The sequence below is a fragment of the Ranitomeya variabilis genome, chromosome 4 (genome assembly GCF_051348905.1).
Source record: "Ranitomeya variabilis isolate aRanVar5 chromosome 4, aRanVar5.hap1, whole genome shotgun sequence".
Lineage (NCBI taxonomy): Eukaryota > Metazoa > Chordata > Amphibia > Anura > Dendrobatidae > Ranitomeya > Ranitomeya variabilis.
This window is the reverse complement of record NC_135235.1, coordinates 671184972-671206595: the sequence shown is the minus strand read 5'-3', so window position 1 is coordinate 671206595 and position 21624 is coordinate 671184972. Positions and strand designations below refer to the sequence as shown.

Sequence of the window (21624 nt, the reverse complement as noted above, 5' to 3'; positions counted from 1 at the left end):
ACAACATCATGCAAATTATGCAGTACAAGAAAGCGAATCACCTCCTGATGAACAGGAGTCATGCACATGGTCACTTGTGTCCAGTACTGAGGTTTATTCGTAGCCAATGGTGTTGCATCAATTCCCCTTAATGGAATAGGGATTTTTAAAGGCTCCAAATCAAAACCACAGCGCCTGGCAAATGACCAATCCATCAGACTCAGGGCAGCACCTGAATCCACAAAAGCCATAACCGGGTAAGATGACAGGGAACAAATCAGGGTAACAGACAAAATGAACTTAGGCTGTAAAGTACCGATGGTGACAGATTTATCAACCTCTTTTTTGCGCTTAGAGCATGCTGAGATAACATGAGCTGAGTCACCACAGTAAAAGCACAACCCATTTTGCCGTCTATAATTTTGCCGTTCACTTCTGGTCAGAATTCTATCACATTGCATAGACTCAGGTGTCTGTTCGGAAGACACCGCCAAATGGTACGCAGGTTTGCGCTCCCGCAAACGCCGATCAATCTGAATGGCCAGAGTCATTGACTCATTCAGACCCGCAGGCGTAGGGAACCCCACCATGATATTCTTAATGGCTTCAGAAAGACCTTCTCTGAAATTTGCAGCCAGGGCACACTCATTCCACTGAGTAAGCACTGACCATTTCCGAAATTTCTGGCAGTACACCTCTGCTTCATCTTGCCCCTGAGAGAGGGCCAACAACGCTTTTTCAGCCTGGTTCTCAAGGTTAGGTTCCTCATAGAGCAATCCAAGGGCCAGAAAAAACGCATCCACACTGAGCAATGCAGGATCCCCTGGCGCCAATGCGAAGGCCCAATCTTGAGGGTCATCACGCAGAAAGGAAATAATAATTTTAACTTGCTGAACGGAATCACCAGAGGAACGAGATTTCAAAGAAAGAAACAATTTACAATTGTTCTTAAAATTCAGGAACCTAGATCTATCCCCAGAAAACAACTCCGGAACAGGTATTCTAGGCTCTGACATAGGACTGCGAACAACAAAATCCTGAATACTTTGAACCCTAGCAGCAAGATGATCTAGACTGGAAGCCAAACTCTGGATATCCATGTCAGCAGCTGAACTCAGAGCCACACCAAGATTAAGAGGAGGAGAGAAGCTGAACACACAGCAGCTAGACACACGGCAGCAAAGCAAAAAAAAAAAAAAAAAAATTTCTCAAGGCTTCTTTTCTCCTGCTTCTGCCATGCAATTAACACTTTAGTGGCCGGCTGTACTGTTATGATCCTTAGTGGCTGAGGATCACAAATATACCAGCTAAGTAACTAAACATAGGACAAGCTCTAGGGAGATGGTAACTGGACTGACCGCATACCTGATCCTAACCATACACAACTAGAGGTAGCCGGTGAACGTGCCTGAAAATCCTAGACGTCTTGAGCCAGCCTAAGAAACTAACTACCCCTATAGAGAAAGAAAGACCTCGCTTGCCTCCAGAGAAATAATCCCCAAAGATATAGAAGCCCCCCACAAATAATAACGGTGAGGTAAGAGGAAGGCACATACATAGGGGTGAAAACAGATTCAGCAAATGAGGCCCACTAATACTAGATAGCAGAAAATAGAAAAGGGGTCTATGCGATCAGTAAAAAACCCTTACAAAATATCCATGCTGAGATTTCAAGAACCCCCCACCAACTAACGGTGTGAGGGGAGAAACTCAGTCCACTAGAGCAACCAGCAAGCGAGGGAATCACATTTTAGCAAACTGGAAAAAAAACATAATGAACACTGATGATCAGAAAATGAACGAACAAAAACTTAGCTTGTCTTGGAGAGACTGGGTGCAAGGTAGTCAGAAGGAATCTGAATAGCACTGAATACATTGACAGCCGGCAACAAGTGGAAGTGAAACAGAGCTATATAGGAACCTCCCAGTGAATAATGAGGCAGCTGATCAGCCACAGATCCGCAGGATAACAAACAAAGCCACCAGGGGGAGCCCAAAACAAAAGTCACACCATACCACCTGTGACCACAAGAGGGAGCCCGAAAACAGAGTTCACAACAGTGTGACATAGCTCACAGTTTCTATCTTGTCGACTAGTACATGAAAGAAAAAAGGAAGTGTGTGGGGGCATAGAGGATTTTTTATATTTTTTATGACAGATATGGAAACCTCCTCCTACCTACCGGCACCCTCAGCTCCTCTTTAGTCCCATGACAAGACGCTATAGTTGTGTCATGAGGCAGGCAGTGTCACAAGAGAACAATTGCGGGAGAAAGGTTCAACATGATGGACCTAGGTCTTTTTTCAATCTATGTAACAAACAGTACAGCACCAAGCACTGCACACAACCATGGCAAGAACCCTTTGATCTGATCACCTTACTGACATATTTCACTATATACAGTTAGCATATACTTTGTAAGTAAGGGGAACAGATACAAGCTTTACAACCTTGGCTGTGCAGCGCTTGGTGCTGGTGACATCGATGTAGTCTCTCGATATCACCAGTGGGTGCTTGGTCTGTATCACTGGTAATAGGAAGCTGCAAATTGTAGACAGTGGACGTAGACTTTGGGTGGAGTTTTGAGTGGGTGTGATAAGTGCTGGCATACACTTCACTGCAATGCGTGATGGAACTTGTAGTTTATTAATCCTTGGTTACAAGTTTTAAAGGGGTGGACCGACACCTCTTTCATCCATGTTGTCTGGTATCACGTGTGGGTAGATACTGTTGAACCTTTTTTTTTAAGACATTTGAAGAGGGAACCATCCAGTCCCCACTTGGTCTCATCTGATTAATAAAACATCATCCCTATTACGTGACATGCTCGGTGTCAGACGTTTGCCTCAGCAACTGTCCCAATCATGTATACAAGAGAAGTGCAGGTCAACCCCTTTAAGATGCACTTACTGTATAGTGTTCACATAAAAGGTAAAGTATTCTATACACATGGTGAAATATGTAGGATTGTTATATGCAATCTACTTGAAGTTTATTGGTCATTACATACAGTGCATTTCCTCATCATTATCATTTGGTGGTCTAAATTGCTTTCCCTTTTAGACTTTATTATTATTTATTATTACAGCGCCATTTATTCTATGGTGTTTTACATGTGAAAAGGCATATAAGTAGTAAAAAACAAGCACAATAATTTTGAACAAAATAAGTCACCGACTGGTACAGGAGGAGAGAGGACGTGTTACTTAACTTTCATCAATTCATCAATAAAACAACTTATGGAAGAAAATATGAAATGCCTACTTCTCTTTATAATTTCTCTGATGCGTAAAAAAAACTTCTTTGGTAAACATTTTCCAATTCTCAATATGAAAATGGCTTCTCCTCTGTGTATATTCTTTGATTCATAAAATGAGTGGATTCATAAGAACAATTCCCACATCCTGAACATGAAAATGGCTTCTACCCTGTGAGTTCTCTTATGACTAATGAGATCTACTTTGGAAGCACAACATTTGCCACATTCTTGACATAAAAATGGCTTTTACCCTGTGTGAATTCTCTGATGTATAATACAATGCGTTTTCTGAGAAAATGATTTGCCACATTCTGCACATGAAAATGGCTTCTCCCCTGTGTGAGTTCTTTTATGTTTAGTGAGATCCCCTTTGAAAGTAAAACATTTCCCACATTCGTGACATGAAAATGGCTTCTCCCCTGTGTGAATTTTCTTATGTGTAACAAGATTAGATTTTTGGGCAAAAATTTTCCCACATTCTACACATGAAAATGGCTTCTCCCCTGTGTGAATTCTCTCATGTATGGCAAGATTTGATTTGGTATTACAACCTTTCCCACATTCTGAACATGAAAATGGCATCTCCCCTGTGTGAGTTCTCTCATGTCTAACAAGATCTCCTTTGGAAATAAAACATTTTCCACATTCTTGACATAAAAATGGCTTTTCCCCTGTGTGAGTTCTCTCATGTCTAACAAGATCTCCTTTGGAAGTAAAACATTTTCCACATTCTTGACATAAAATTGGCTTTTTCCCTGTGTGAATTCTCTGATGTACAATAAAATTTGTTTTCATGGAAAACCATTTCCCACATTCTGAACATGAAAATGGCTTCTCCTCTGTGTGAGTGTTTTTATGTTTAGTGAGATCTCCTTTGGAAGCAAAACCTTTCCCATATTCTTGACATGAAAATGGCTTCTCCCCTGTGTGAATTCTCTCATGTACAGTAAGACTTGATTTCTTGGTAAAACATTTCTCACATTCTGAACACGAAAATGGTTTCTCCCCTGTGTGAGTGCCTTTATGTCTAATGAGAATACCTTTGGAAGTAAAACATTTTCCACAGTCTTGACATGAAAATGGCCTCTCTCCTGTGTGAGTTCTTTGATGTGCAGAAAAATCTGTTTTATTGTTAAAACATTTCCCACAATCTTGACATGAAAATGGCTTCTCCCCTGTGTGAATTCTCTGATGTACATTAAGAGTTGCTTTCTGGGTAAAACATTTCCCACATTCAGAACAAGAAAATGGCTTATCCCCTGTGTGAGTGCTTTTATGCATGCAAAGATCTCCTTTGCGAGTAAAACATTTGCCACATTCCTTACATGAAAATGGCTTCTCCCCCGTGTGAATTCTCTGATGTACAGTAAGATTTGCTTTCTTGGTCCAACATTTCCCACATACTGGACATGAAAATGGTTTCTCCCCTGTGTGAGTTATTTTATGATTACAGACATCTCCTTTGCTAGTAAAACATTTCCCACATTCTTCACATGAAAATGGTTTCTTCCCTGTATTAGCTTTTTGATGTTCAGCATCGCTTTTGTTACTTTTGTTTTGCTTAACAGTCTGTAATAAATCTGAAGATGAAACCTGTTGATAAGGAATAGATACATTTTTGCTGTGAAGGACTGGCAGTTTATCTGGAATAATGCCATGCTCTTCATATATATATGGTGTGATACCATCATCAGCTGCTTCAAAATCAGTAATTGTCAGATGTCCCTCTGACGAACAGTCATCTGCCAAGAAAAAAATATTTATTTCTTCATAAATGCTGCCTTTGGAAACACATTGTATTAAAATTCAATTACTAGCTAACAAAAACGGGTACAAATTGTAGACTTCAATGCAAGGACTAATAAATTATGATATAAAGCCAAGAGGTTGTACAATTTTTAGTTTTTCTTTTATAGCTTTATGTTTCACTCTGCTTATCACCAAATGTTCCAAATGAGATGTTCAGCGGAGAATCATTAAAGGGCCACTGTCACCCCCTCCAGCCGTTATAAACTAAAAGAGCCACCTTGTGCAGCAGTAATGCTGCAGTCTAACAAGGTGGCTCTTTTAGTTTTTGATTAAGTTATTACCTCAATAAAGCGTTTTAAAAATTGGCCACAAAGACCAGATATTGTACCGGGAGGCTGTCCGAATCGTCCTCTATGAATCTTCCAACTGCCGTCACTCTTCTCTTCAGGGGCGATGGTTGCCGCCCCCTTCGCGCTGTTGCTTCTTAAATCCGGCGCCTGCGCTGTGCGTGCCTGCCTGGGGCAGGCGCAAATAACAATGCCGGAAGGCGGGGGAGCAGGGGGAGCGTCAGAGATGGGAGAGCGTCCGAGATGGGGGAGCGCCTGAACAGCGCAGTGCGCATTCCCAGGAATGCCAGCCCCGCACTGTGTTATTCATTATGCACAGTGCGGGGCTGGCATTCCTGGGCATGCGCACTGCGCTGTTCAGGCGCTCCCCCATCTCGGACGCTCTCCCATCTCTGACGCTCCCCCTGCTCCCCCGCCTTCCGGCATTGTTATTTGCGTCTGCCCCAGGCAGGCACGCACAGCGCAGGCGCCGGATTTAAGAAGCAACAGCGCGAAGGGGGCGGCAACCATCGCCCCTGAAGAGAAGAGTGACGGCAGGTGGAAGATTCATAGAGGACGATTCGGACCGCCTCCCGGTACAATATCTGGTCTTTGTGGCCAATTTTTAAAACGCTTTATTGAGGTAATAACTTAATCAAAAACTAAAAGAGCCACCTTGTTAGACTGCAGCATTACTGCTGCACAAGGTGGCTCTTTTAGTTTATAACGGCTGGGGGGGGGGTGACAGTGGCCCTTTAAGAGGCCTGTAAGTCAGTGCTATTAGGTGGTGTCTGTCTAATACACTCCCTGACATCTACATGAACTATAGCACAGAAGGCGGCAAAAGGGAGGAGCAGGATGGTCGTGTACATAGTGTAGAAGCCATGACTTTTAGAGCAGTTGTAAGGTTGGAGTAGTTCGTGCATTTTTGTATGTATTTTCATACGCAAAGTTGAGAAATAAAAGGACAAGTGAAACATTGGCTTTTAGGGCTGATACCCATCACTATAAAAAAACAACAAAAACGCTATTGGTCTAGAAAAGTCGGATGAGTGTCATGCGATTTTCATGAGTGTACAATGCAATTTTTACCACCTAGCACCTGAATAACATCCAATTTATATACAAATGTGATCCAATTGCAATGCAATTTCAACATGAGCTTTTACATTGAGATTTACTCTGTCATTTAAATATAAAAAAAACAACTAAGAGAAAAAGAAGTCCTCCAAACAAAGGTATAAAATGAACAATTTTATTGAAGCAAAACAGGCTAAAAGCTTTAAAAATTTAGAGAAATATATTGCTAAATCCTAGCTATGTAGTTCATGCATTCTGACCAGCACCAAGATATACCGTTTTTTTCAGACTACAAGATGCACTTTTTCCCCCCCAAAAAAGGGGGGAAAATAGGGGGCGCATCTAATAGTCGTAATGCAGGCTTACCCGCAGTGGTGTGGTGGCGGCAGCAGAGGTGAGGCGGCAGAGGTGCGGTATGGCGTGCGCAGGGTCCCTTCCACAGGTGAGGTGATGCAGCGGCCCGGAATGCAATGTGAGCAGCAGAGCCGGGTTGATCACCGGATTATCGGTGGCCATCTTCCTAAAGCCGCGCGTGCGCAGATGGAGTGCTCAGCTTCCCGGGGCTTCAGGAAAATGGCTGCGGGATGCCGCGGGTGCGCAGATGGAGATCGCGGCGGTCATTTTCCTGAAGCCGAGTTCGCAGATTTAGATCTCGGCTTTAGGAAAATGGCCGCCGCGATCTCCATCTGCGCACGCGCGGCATCCCGCGGCCATTTTCCTGAAGCCCCGGGAAGCAGAGCACTCAATCTGCACACGCGAGGCCTCGGGAAGATGGCCGCCGCCACCGATAAACTGGTGATTAACCCAGCTCTGCTGCTCACATTGCATACCGGGCCGCTGCGTCACCTCACCTGTGGAAGGGACCCTGCTCACCCCATACCGCACCTCTGCCGCCGCCACAATACTGCTGCAACCCCCCCATGGACAACAGGCCGTGGCGTCGCCCACCTAAGCAGGAAGGGACCCTCCTCAGGTGCACGCCATACCGCATCACCCCACTTCTGCCGACACCATGCCTCCTGTGACCCTGCTCTGCCACCGCCAGCCCTCAGGTAAGATACTGTAAATTCGGACAATAAGACGGACCCCCATCTTATAAAAAAATCTTTTTTTCTGCAATTTTCACCCCAAATTTGGGGTGCGTCTTATGGTCCGGTGCGTCTTATAGTCCGAAAAATACGGTAAAAACCCAGGGTCCAGGAGGCTCCAGTGTATCCCTTTAAGGGATATTTCTCTAGAATTCTATTTACAAAATACTTACCTGACCTAATGCTATATCTTTTCATGTTGTCTCTGGACTTTACTCTCTGCCAATGGCATTATTTATCATTTTTACTAAGTACACCCTTTTTCATAAGAGTTACAGAGACAAACTCCAGCACCGTTCAATATTTCTGTTTGCACCTTCCATGATTTTCTCACTTTTACTTTATTAATGAGGAACTTATCTAGATAATATTGCAACCTCATGCATTTATCTGTTTTTTTTTTTATTCAAGCTTGACTTGCAAGGTTTGCAGAGTATGCAATTTCTGACGCAACTTAAATGCTAAATGTGTTTGCTCAGTTTAGTTTTTTTTTTCCATTTCCTGTATGGTCCGCTAACATCTCTGAATCTTTAAAGCTTTTAACCCAGTAGCGAATCTACCGGGGGGCAGAGGGGGCCCACCCTGAGCTTTGCTACTGTAACTGCCAATACAGTTACATTCTGTGGCAGAGCAGGGAGAATCGATCTCCCTGCACTGCCACCTGCCACTATGGGGCCCCTGAGCAGGAGAGGGGCCAAGTGCCAGCAGGTTCAACTTCATCGACTAGATGCCAATACAGCTGACCACACTGATGAGAGAGGGAGCGGTAAGGACAGAAAAATCATAGCGTGATCTGACCACAGAATGTCTCCGATTGTGGCCTTAGGTTGCCAGGACAAAGCATGGTGGCTCAAGAGAAAGAGGTCGTTGCGGCTATGAAAATTATGTATATGAGAATAATATGTGTAATCCTTCCCCTGAGGATTCATTATCCGCCAATCATCTGTCAGTCAGAGGGCATGGAGAACCCTTTTAAGAGAACGCAGCTGTCTCACCGAAACAGTTTCTCTCCCGGAGGGAGAGTCTACCTTTGGGTTCATTGTAAAATTGAAGTCTCCACCTGCGATCAGTGTACCTTCTGCAAAATTAGAGAGTGAGGTTAGGAACGCACGGCATGCTGGAATCTGGCCCTTATTAGGAAGATACCAGTTAGCAATTGTGTATATTGAGTCTGCAATTTTTATCTTGAGACAGATATATCTACCCTGTATGTCTACAAGTGTATCAAGAAGAGAAAATGCTAATGACTTATGGACTGCCATGGAGACACCTTGGGATTTTGATTCAGGATTCGTGCTATGAAACCAAGTGTTGAAGTACCTATCTTTTAACTTAGGAACATAATCAGATTTAAAGTGTGTTTCTTGTAGCATAAGAATTTGGACTTATTATTCAGAAATTTAAGCTCCATGGGACTGTAGCCAACCTCCCTGGAAGTGGCCGCAGGAGGAAAAGTGATAACAAATCAAAAAAACTTCTAAACAAATTAAAGGTGAACTTCAAGATAAAGGAACATCAGTGTCAGATCGCACCATTTGTCGTTCTATGAGCCAAAGTGGACTTCGTAGGAGACAACCAAGGAGGACACCATTGTTGAAAAAAAATATATATATAAAAAAGCCAGACTAGAATTTGCCAAACTACATGTTGACAAGCCACAAAGCTTCTGGGAGAATGTCCTATGGACAGATGAGACAAAAATTGAACTTTTTGGCAAGGCACATCAGCTCTATGTTCATAGATGCAAAAATGAAGCATATCAAGAAAAGAACACTGTCCCTACTGTGAAACACGGAGGAGGCACTGTTATGTTCTGAGGCTGCTTTGCAGCATCTTGCACAGGGTGTCTAGGATCTGTGCAGGGTATAATGAAATCTCAAGACTATCAAGGGATTCTAGAGAGAAATGTACTGCCCAGTGTCGGAAGGCTTGGTCTCAGTCGCAGGTCATGAGTCTTGCAACAGGGAAACATTGGACTATTCTGAAGTGTCCTTCTATGAGCCCTGACCTAAATCCTATTGAGCATCTTTGGAAAAAGCTGAAACATGCAGTCTGGAAAAGGTAAGCTTCAAACATGAGACAACTAGAGCAGTTTGCTCTTGACGAGTGGGCCAAAATTCCTGTCGAGAGGTGCAGAAGTCTCATTGACAGTTACAGGCATCATGTGATTGCAGTGATTGGCTCAAAATGTTGTGCAACAAAATATTAAATTAAGGGTACCATCATTTCTGTCCAGGCCTATTTCGTGAGTTTTATTTAAAAAAAAATTCTGTGGTAGCATGGTTGAAAAGCAATGTCTGACTTTCATTTGTTCATTTTCATAGATATTTTATTTATTATTACTTTTGTCAGATTCAAGTTATTTCTGTGACCATTGTGGGTTTTTCTGTGATTAAATGAGTGGTACCAACAATTTTGACCACGTGTGTAGAGTCTGCCTATGGGGAGTGCATTATACAATATAGAGTCTGCCTATGGGGGTTCATTATACTATATAGTCTGCCTATGGGAGGCTGCATTATACTATAGAGTCTGCTTATGAGGGGTGCTTTTTACTATAGATACTGCCTATGGGGGTGCTGCATTATACTATAGTCTGCATTATGCTATAGAATCGGTCTATGGGGAGTGTATTATACTAAATAGAGTATGCCTATGGGGAATGCATTATACATTATGGAGTATGCCTATGGGGAGTGCATTATACTATATGGAGGCCTATGAGGAGTGCATTATACTATTCTGAGGACTATCTGGTGCATTATACTAAATGTAGGCTATCTAGAGGGCCATCATACAGCGAGGAGATTACAGTGATGGGGTCATCATACAGTGTTGGCCCCATCAAACAGTTTGGCGGATACTAAGGGGTCAGTATATATACAGTGAGGGGGCATTATACTGTGTATAAGAGCATCATACTGTGTATAAGGGAGCTGTATGGGAGGGAGACTCGGGACATTATTAAATGTAAAGTGGGCACTTATTGTTATAGGGCAACTCAGGTTACTGTGACTGTCAAAGGGGCACACAGAGGGTATTATTACTTAACTAGACTGTGGCCCGATTCTAACGCATCGGGTATTCTAGAATATGCATGTCCCCGTAGTATGTGATTCGCGGCAGACTGTGCCCGTCGCTGATTGGTCGAGGCAACCTTTATGACATCATCGTCGCCATGGCAACCATTATGACATCTACGTCGATACTGTGCTCGTCGCTGATTGATCGAGGCCTGGCGGCCTCGACCAATCAGAGACGCGGGATTTCCATTATGACATCATCGTCGCCATGCTGTGCCCGTTGCTGATTGGTTGAGGCCGGGCGGCCTCGACCAATCAGATACGTGGGATTTCCAGGACAGAGAGAGACAGACGGAAAAACCCTTAGACAATTATATATATACTAGATTGTGGCCCGATTCTAATGCATCGGGTATTCTAGAATATGCGTGTCCCCGTAGTATATGGACAATGATGATTCCGACTGTGCCCATCGCTGATTGGTCGAGGCAACCTTTATGACATCATCGTCGCCATGGCAACCATTATGACATCTACGTCGATACTGTGCCCGTCGCTGATTGATTCAGAGACGCGGGATTTCCATTATGACATCATCGTCGCCATGCTGTGCCCGTTGCTGATTGGTCGAGGCCTGGCGGCCTCGACCAATCAGAGACACGGGATTTCTACATCGATACTGTGCCCGTCGCTGATTGGTCGAGGCCCAGGCGGCCTCGACCAATCAGCGAATGAATAAATGGGACAGACAGACAGACAGGAAAACCCTTAGACAATTATATATATAGATATAGATAGGGCACAAAATGTGGGCAATGTTTTCTAGGGCACTTGCACATGGCATTATATATTCTAGAGGATTGCTTTAGAATTTAGAGGTCACACAGAACCACACAGTAGGTACACTAATAGGGACACATACGGCAGCAGCGGCTCAGTCTTGGGGTATCAGCAGGATGAGGAGTTTGTGCAGGTTGAGAATAGTCCCATTGGTGACAGTGCTGAAAATATGAGACTTGAAATGTGTCTTTGTTGTAATCCTTGCAGCCGAGTCCTGGCTGGAAGAAGTTGAAGTGGAATAGATATATATAAATATATAAATTATATATTTCTAGATAGATACATACTAGGGTTGATCGAATAGCTTCGGATAAGTGCTTATTCGAATAGCTGCATCGTTATCCTGGATACCTGGAGAGCTCCCAATAATCAGCTGTTCGGCGCTGCAGCTGCATGTATCGCAGCACACTGGCATGGATAGCCTGTTTGTTGGGCTCTCCATGCATGTGTTGTGACCGTCACACAGCAGCGACAAATGCAGCTGCAGCGCCGAACAGCTGATTATTGGGAGCGCTCCAGGTATCCAGGATGCCGATGCAGCTATTCAGTAAGCGCTTTAACTATTCACATAAGCACTTTTCCGAAGTTATTCGATCGACCCTAATAGATACAGATAGATAGAAATATGTGATTGAGATATATAAATGCTTCGCATGTGTAGCTTACTGTATATGTATTTTATTACTAAATAAATTATTTTCAGAAAAAAATGTCATGACAACCCCAAATCTCTTTACCCTCTGTAATGAAAGAGTTTGATAGAATTAGTTTCCTGAGCAACTTCAAAGTGAATTATTCAAAGTCAGAAGCATTGAATATTTCACTTTCCAGTGAGGAGGTTTACTTGGCAACATCAAACTTTCCTTTTCAAATGGCGTGCAGCTGCCATAAAATATTTGGGATTCCTCATTCCTTCTGACCCATCCAGACTTTCCTCTCTTAACTATCAAAAACTGTTTGACCGAACCCTTAAAGTGAACCTGTCAGCAGGATTGTGCACAGTAGTAACCTACACACAGTGTCAGGTCAGTGCCTTTATACTGAATAAAATGATACCTTGGTTGATGAAATCCGTCTTGTGGTTGTTCTTTAATTTCTATTTTCAGTTTGTGGTTAACGAAATTTTCGTGCCCTAAGGCGGGGGTTGGGGTATATGGTGCTCTGATTATATATTCATAATGCAGACTGCTGACAGGTCACTGATCCCTCACTGACCTGCCCCTAGTTTACATAATGAATACCTAACATACCGAAGAAAGAGACAAAAAATGCTTCTGCAGGCAAAATTGCATGTTTTGTGTGCCAATAATACATTTTTTTTTTCAGGTTATTCAGCTAGAGGAAAAAGAAAAATCAATTTGAAAATGGCGCCCACTGCGCCTGCGCAGTAGTTGCTATGGGTGTCTGCTCCTGTGATCCGATATCTGCTACTGCGCATGCGCTGGCGGCGCCATCTTACTGGAAAAGAAGAAAAAAATCCTCCTCCGAGATGGCGCCGCCTACGCAGTAGCAGCTTGGTGATAGCTGGCATCTGCCTGCAGAAGCGTTTCTTGAGTAACAGGGACTAATAGGGCCTATTGTTATTATCCACCAATATTGGATCGGCTGGTTGCAGTCTTTTGATAAATTTGTCTGTGTTAATATGTTAAAGGTTTAAATAAAGTTTAGTTTTTAGGCTATGGTTTTCATGTTACGACACCCGTGGACAGAGGCTTCCAGGCTGGGTTGCTTAAATAATTTAACAGTAGAGACACTCAAAATATGGCACACTTTCTGTAAGAGAAAAGTTCCCTCTGGGAGTATCAGTCCTCTTAAATCACTTTTTTTACTCCGTCATTTTTCCCGGGTTATTTGAGAGAGACTTTTCTTGGTTGAAAGGCCGTGGAGGACACCCGTATACATCATGTTCTTATTGATGGTAAGTTGCCCGCATTCAATTCTCTGCAGGCTCAGTACCCATCCAAAGTTCTTTCTTTGTTTAAATATCTACAATTGCAATCTCATATCTTCTAAGGGTCTAGACTGCTTATGCCATTTCACACCTTCCCCTTTCGAAAAATTATTTTTTACAGGAATCTCTGCCTAAGCATGTGATTTTGGTTATATTCAACTACCAAATCAGAGAGGGATGCGGGGGGGGGGAATGGGCTATCAGTTGGCATGGAAACGGGAGCTTGGGGAATCTTTATCTCAGTCAGAGTGGGAGAAAGGATTTCCATTTACACAAAATATCAATCATTTGCCCTGTCCAGAAAAAAAAAAAAAACTAGAACATTACCACCAGATGGTATCATTATCCCTCAAAATTGCATGCTATTTTTCCATCTGCCCCTGACACATGTTGGAGATGTGGAAGAGACAGAGGTAATATGATACACATATCGTGGGATTGCAGTAGAATTAAGCCATTCTGGGAAAAGCTTTTTTCAAATTACTCTTTGGAGATGGGTAGAAGTTTGGAGTTCAGCCCTAAGATTGCTCTTTCTATTTTCCCTCCTCAATTGGTTATCAAAACAAAGATAGTCTCCAATTTTAATTAACTGCAACACAGTCAGTGATTCCAAAACACTGGAAAACAACCGATACTCCCCTAATGTCGGAATGGTTTGCCAAGATGGTTAATATTTGTAGGACGGACGAACTCACAGCAGAAAGCTCTGGGCGCGGTGATGAATTTAGGAAATTGTGGAGCGACTGGATCCTGTTTCAGGACTCAATGGATTTTAATAAACTATTCCAATAGATGGGTCGTTCTCTCGTGAAATGTTTCTGGGTTGGTGCTGTGGTGCTTACCTCAAGATTGTCACCTCATCTCCCTCATCTTTCCCTCACTCCCTTTTTCCATACCCCTTCTCCCTGTTACCCCCCCTTCTTTCATCACTCTTCTCCCTCCTAATCCTCCCACTCTCCCTAAATTTTTTCATTTACCGTATTTTCCGGCGTATAAGATGACTTTTTTAACCCATTAAAATCTTCTCAAAAGTCGGGGCTCGTCTTATATGCTGGGTACGGCTTGTGCGGAGCTCTGAGGTCGCCGCATATGGTGCAGGGAGCAGTCCTGGATGGTTCCCAGACCCTGGGATCCATATTCGTGTAAAAAAAAAAAAGAAGAAGAATAAAAAATATGAATAAACTTACCATCTGACAGCCCCCGGAGTTCTCCCGGTTCTCAGTGGTGCATGCAGCTGCTTCCGTTACCAGGGAGAGAACCGGGAGAACTCCAGGGGCCGTCGGAAGGTAAGTATATCCATATTTTTTAATTTTATTCTTTTTTTTACACGAATATAGATCCCAGGGCCTGAAGGAGAGTCTCCTCTCCTCCAGACCCTGGGAACCATCTGGGACCGCTCCCTGCACACGCCGTATAAGACGACACCCGGTGTATAAGATGACCCCCGAAAAGTTAGGGGTCGTCTCATATGCCCAGTCGTCTTATACGCCGAAAACTACGGTATTTTTTTTTCCTTTCTTTATTTCTCCTTCTAGCCTCTATGTTGGAATTATCAAAATAATTTTTCATTTGCGGATATTAAAATTTAGGTAGTTTCTTTTTTGTAGCTGCAATGTTGAGCGACCTGTTTATATTTCAGTGTGAATATTGTTATCATTACAAATTTTGTTAAAGTCCTGCATGACTTATTTGATCATAATATATTTGGTCATATGTTACTTTTTTGTATATTCAAAATTAATAGAAACAAATTGAACATAAAAGTGCGGCTGGCCACAGTTTTGCGCACCTCTGAAAAGGACACAGCTGAACAGAGGCCAGGAGGAGTCCAGTGTAACTCTGCTGCCTCATTATAGTGAAAGGATCCCTTGTGGGGTTTCATCCAAATCACATATTTTGTAAGATATAGATGGAAACTAAAGTGCAGAATAAATGTGATCCAAAATGTTCTGTTCCTCAAAATGCCACCAAGAAAAGCTTCTATTCAACCCACAAAAAAAACAAGTGTCCACTCAGGTTTGTCATCCATTAACAGAAATATAGGGGACTTCCACATTCCTGGTAGCACAAAGGCTCTGCAAATGTGACGGCTCTCACCAAACGAAATCCAGAGAAATCTGCTCTCCCATATACAAATGTCCCCCTCCGCTTGAGCCCCATAGTGTGCCTAATCCGCAGTTAGTGTCCACATGTTTGGCATTTCTATAGCGTGGAGAGCCCACTTCATTTATGAGGTGCGTGTCTCCAGAAGCATGAGCTGGGCACTACAATGGCATATTCACATTTTTACTTAGCAAACTCCATTGCTGTTCATTTCTGGAAAACACTAATCGAATCAAGATCATCACTACACCTGTAGATCAATTCCCAGAGGGGTGCAATTTCCAAAATGGGGTCACTTGAGGGGGGGATTCTGTTCTCCAAGAGTCAAACATTGCTCCTTCCTACCTGATTCTCGCCGTGTAGCTCTGCAGTACTGTACAACCGCATAACAAGTATTGCCTTGTTCATGAGAAATTGTGTAACCTATTTCTCCTTGTGAAAATGTAAAATCTGGGACTAAAGCAACATTATAGTGGTAAAAAAATTTATTTTCTTCTCCGCACAATGGTATAACATTTTTTAATGTCAATATGATCACTGCATCCCTAGATGATTTCATTAAGAGGTGTTGTTTCTAAAATGGGGTAATTTATGGGGGTACTTCTATACTGACAACTCTGCCAATGTGACATGGCATTTACAAACCATTCCAGGCATATTTGCACTCTGATTTGGCGCTCCATTCCTTTGGAGCTTCCACTGGAGTTTTCCACCTAAAAAGTAGTTTTTGACCACATATCGGGAACTGCTGTACTCGGTGAAAATGAAAAATGTGGACTAAAATTGTAATTTTTTATTTTCCAGGTTCAATGTTTAAAAATTCTGTAAGGACCTGTGAGTTCAAGATGCTCACCACACCTGTACCTTCTGGGGTGTAGTTTCCAAAATGTGGTCACTTGTGGGGGGTTTCCACTGTTTAGGAACATCAGCGGCTCTCCAGACGTCCGCTATCTATTCCAAACAATTTTGCACTCCAAAAGTCAAATAGCTCTCCTTACTTTACGACCCCTGCAGTGCACCCAAACATAAGTTTTCCACCACATATGGGGTATCTGCATACTCAGGACAAATCACGCAACAAATTTTATGGTCACTTTTCTCCTGTTACCCTTGCGAAAATGAAAAATTTGGGGCTGAAGCAACATTTTTGCATGAAAAATGTATTTTTTCATTTACACAGCTCAACGGTTTCTATGAAGCACCTCTGGGTTCAAGGTGCTCAATACACATCTAGATAAGTTCCTTGAGGGGTGTAGTTTCCAAATGTGGTCACTTGTGGGGGGTTTCCATTGTTTAGGCACATCAGGGGCTCTCCAATAGCAACATGGAGTGCACTCTTGATTCAAGCCATTTTTGTGTTCAAAAAGCCAGTGATCCTTCCCTTCAAAGCCTTGCTGTGTGCTCAAATATTTTCCTTAACATATGGGGTATCAGTGTACTTTCTTTTGCCATCCTTGTGAAAATAAAAAAATTTGGACCAAAGTAACATTATTTGTGAAAAAAATTACAATGTTAATTTTTCCTTCCACATTGCTTTAGCTTCTGTGAATAACCAGAAGGGTTACAAAACTTCTTGAATGTGGTTTTGAGGACTTGAGGAGTGCAGTTTTTATAATGGTGTCACTTTTGGGAATTTCCAGTCATATAGGCCAAATGTGACACGGTCCCTATAAAATGGTTTTGTAAATTGTTTGAAAAATTAGAAATTGCTGATACACTTTTAACAAAAGAAAATATGTTTAAACAATGATGCAGATGTAAAGTAGACATATGGGAAATGTTATTTATTATTTTTCCTGCTATAGCTATCTGATTTAAGGGCATAAAAAAAATGAAAATTGTGAACTTTTACATTTTTTGTCAAATTTTCGATATTTTCATAAATGAAATGCAAATCATCAACATAAAGTAAAATATGTCATGGAAAAACAATCACTGGCATATGTTAAAGCGTTCCAGAGTTATTAGCTCATAAAGTGACACTGGTCAGATTTGGAAAATGAAGCTTGGTCATTAACATACAAAGTGGCTTGATCCTTAAGGGGTTAATCTACATAAAATGTATTGTATATTCCTTACAGAAAAGTTTTGCTATTTCTACATCAGGATGAGTTCCACCCACTCTATGCGAGAACAATGTCTCTCTACCATATGGAGAAATGCGATCCTTAGGCAAGAAATGGATATCACTCCCTCTCTCACTATTTGGATGCATTTCAGCAATAAAAATGACTATTCTACCAAAACGTTTATATCTTTTTGAGACTTTACCCATATCGGTCCCACTCAGAGATTTACGTGATTTTCAAGCAGTCACTTTAAATTTAATATGGGCAGGAAGACGTCATAGAGTTCCAAAGTCGGTAATCTTGACTGAAAAAAGATGGGAGGCCTAGCGGCACCTAACTTTGTTCATTATTATTGGGCATCGCACCTATGCACGGTCCCATCGTGGTCTTCTAAACCTGCCTATACAAAATGGATGGAGATTGGAAAGTTATGGTTAGCCCAGCTCACCCCAACTCCCTGATCTGGAATGGGGCTTGCAATCCTCCTTCTATAGACCTATTGGGTCCAATGATGCATACCAGAAACATATGGAGGATCTGCTCTAAAAATACCCCAATCAATCTGACATCAACAAACTCCACTCTTACTTAATCCTTTTCCATCAAATTTTTGAAATGAAAGTCTAAGCCACTCAATGACAGGGATATGAACTCAATCTTTCTTGTTTAACTTCGCCAACATAATCAACTATAAGATGAGAATTTTACATTCCTCTGATGAGCTGAAAACAAAGTTCTCTCTCCATTCTCTTACATTATTTCAATACATTAAGATCAGGTACTTTGCCTCATCAATATTCCACGGTATATAGATCTCCATTCCTACTTCCTTCGAGAGACTGTGGAAGAATAGTTCAACAACAAGAGATTTAATATCTAGTATCTACAATATTCTACAGGCTCTAGACCAAGATTCCCTAACGAGACACTCTTATATGCTCAAGTGGGAGGAATATCTGGGTAAAACACTGACCGTGGTAGTGTGAAGGAATGTTTGGACCAGAGTAGCCAAGGCTGTATCTTGTATTTCATACAAAGAAACCAGTACAAAATTATGGAACCACATGACTGATTTTTTTACATAAAAGGGACTCATCTACAGTATTTCTCCCCTTTGCTGGCTGTGCACCCTACCTAGGGGTTCTATTTTTTGGGACTGCCCGCTGATTAAACCGTTTTGAATGAAAGTCCAACTCCTCACTAAGCAAGTTTTTGGAGTAGATATCCCTCTAGATCCTCAGATCTTTCTATTAAAGGGAGTCTGTCACCACTTTTTTGGGCTACCAGGTAAAAATATCATTCAATTTAGTGTCACCTATGCATTACACATGTACTTTTGATACCCCTTGACTCACCACGTATGATCCATAAATACCTTTTTTATTCTTCCCGCGCTGTATGTTAATATGGTCCTTCCGGTCCGACCGCGGTGGATGCCGTTTCTGGAGGTTATACCCTTCTCTCCCTCACCGGCACTATTCGGCTCTCAGGTGTTACGTTCCACCTGGCGGAGTATCATCCACCACGAGCATACCTCACCTAAGTTTCTACTACTCTCCTCATCAGTGCCATATTGAGCTTCCTTTTTTTATATCTTGGCTTAGAGCCCTCATCTCCCCGCTCTATCTTTGCCTGGCCCCACTGGCCCACACTGGCACGTGACTGATGAAAGTCCAGAAAGGACTGAAACGTTTCGAGTGCTACAAATAAAATGTTGTTCACGTTTACTGAAGTTGAGTGCTAGACTTCTTTTTATGTATGAACTCGTAATGACCTGGAGAATCAAAATGGCAGGTTTTAGATATTAGTGAACCTAGCAAAAAAGCCAAACAAAAAACAAGTGTGGGATTGCACTTTTTTGCAATTTCACCGCACTTAGAATTTTTTTCCCTGGGTCCAGAGCTACAAGATCCATTAGATTTACACATGCTGACAGCAGCACACTGCTTGATTGCTTACAACTGGAAGGAAACCTCTCCACTTTTCCAACTAGATCTATATTCTATATTTTAGCATCAAGGATATCAGGAATTTTGAGTACAGGGCAGCTATTAAGGACAATACTCTAGAGACATTTAACCCTATTTGGTCTCCTTGGGATTTCTTTTGGGCCATGTTAAATATATGATCGCTATGAGATGGACATTAATAGGTCCAAACATTCTATATCATATCCCTCCCCTTTTTCCTCCTGTTGGAGTCTGTGTGTTTGTTTCTTCGTAATATTTTACTCTTTATATACTGGAAAATGTTTGATCGAATCTTAAAGTATTATTACTGAATAAAATTGGTTGACAACCTACGCATGATAGAGAAAAATTAAAATGGTCAGTTGTTTTTTTCTCTTACATTTGTTACACTGAATCCAGCATACGGTACATCTACTGTATGTTCTCACACCTACAGTTTATTCCACTCAGTTACTGACGTAGATTCATGAAGTTGCAGGTCAAGTTGGGCACAGTCGGCTGGAGGGCACAAGGTAGACCATAGGGAAAGAACAGAGGGAAACGACTAGTTCAAAGTAGCACACAGGGAGGCAGAAGAATCTCCAGCATTTTGCAAGGATAAGGGCACAATATGAACAATGACAGTTCATATGCTTAATGCAACCAGTGCGATAATCCTGGTGACTAGTAGAAGGTTAACTGCCAGGACTGAGCGGCTGCAGGAATAAAAGGAGAGTTGAAAAATAACTGCACAATCTGAACAATCCACTACCAGTTTGTGTGGCTGGGTTCACATTGCGTCAATGGCAATGCGCTGACGGCATCCGTTACACAGCGGCACTAACGCTATGTAACGGGTGCGTTAGCGCACCCATTGACTGCCACTATGTAGCGCATTGCTAACGCTTGTCATAATCGGCATGCGTTAGCGATGTGCCGTTATTCTGTGACGGACCCTCGGACGCAGGCTTCCGGGTCCGTCACCGATAGCGCAGATGCTTCACCTACACTATCGCGATAGCATAACACGATCTTTAAAAGGCATGCGTTGAATGGACTGCACCAACGCAATGTGAACCTAGCCTTAGGCTGATTGCAACCGATGGGGTAGTTCAGAATCTGGGTAGCAGAGAATTAACCAACAGGACTGACAGTACAAAGTAAAAGAATTATTGGAGCTTTCTGAACTCTGACGTCTCAACACTAAGACAAGGGTGAATCTCTACTTGGCCAAGGAAGATGATGTCACAGAGATGCACCAGGCTACTTGTCAAACTCGACGCGGAGCACAACAATGGGAAGGTAACCAAGCATGGCTAGGACACATGATTAACACAGCTATCTCCAAAGATTAGATCTACCACTGGGGACAGGGATGACTGACTCTTTATCAACAAGACAATGATGCCACTACCTGCCGGTTCATCATGATCCAAACTGTACTGAATACACAGCCAGTGCTAAAGACATCTCCTGCCTGTCCGTTATATTTCAAACTGTACTACTGCTGCTGCTAATGCGCTTAAATAGGCAGGAATCTTTCGCCTGTCTATTGTGTTTTATACTGTGCTGCCCCAGAGATGGAACCCTCCCCTGTACAGGGTACATCTAACAAAAAAAACTCACAAAAGAGGATAATTTTTGGATGGTTAAAAGGAATCAATGCTTCTTCAAAGCTCCCAACTTCATTCACTTGCCTACCCAGCACAGATAAAAATTTAGGAAGACATTAAACAGATGCCCCCCAGAAATGTAATTACTCATGGCTAAAATAAGGTATTGCTTTTCATTTGTTATACATAGCGATGCAGAACAAAGTACAAATTCAACAGAATCAAACACATATACTGTAAGTTCCAACCAGTGAATAAATAAAATACACAGGCTAAGAATATGTGCACACGTTGCAGATTTCCTGCAGATCAGCAGCTTTTTTTTCTGCGCAAAAACGCTGCAGATCCGCAAGTGACTTACAGTACAATGTAAATCAATGGCAAAAAAAAAAAAAATGCTGTGCTGATGGTGCGGAAAAATCTGCATCGAAAACGCAGCAGATTCAAAAAAGGACCATGTCAATTTTTTGTGCAGATCTTCTGCGTTTCTGCACCCATTCCTGCAGAAATCTGCAGGGGTAAAAAAAGGAAGAAAGCTGCACAAAAATCTGCAACGTGTGCACATACCAAAAAAAAGGCGCTGATTCGGGGGGC

The 21624-nt window shown here is 42.2% G+C and overlaps 1 protein-coding gene across 2 annotated transcripts in view; it reads right to left on the bottom strand.

Moving 5' to 3' along the window:
* Positions 1-2900: 2900 nt before the first annotated feature.
* The window catches only part of LOC143766281 (uncharacterized), a 74743-nt gene continuing 56019 nt past the window's right edge, over positions 2901-21624 (bottom strand). For both annotated transcript variants that reach the window (XM_077253831.1, XM_077253829.1), the window contains one exon: positions 2901-4981. In XM_077253831.1, the coding sequence (XP_077109946.1) occupies positions 3486-4981 (1496 nt within the window). In that variant the 3' untranslated portion in view covers positions 2901-3485. The remainder of the gene's footprint in view (positions 4982-21624) is intronic.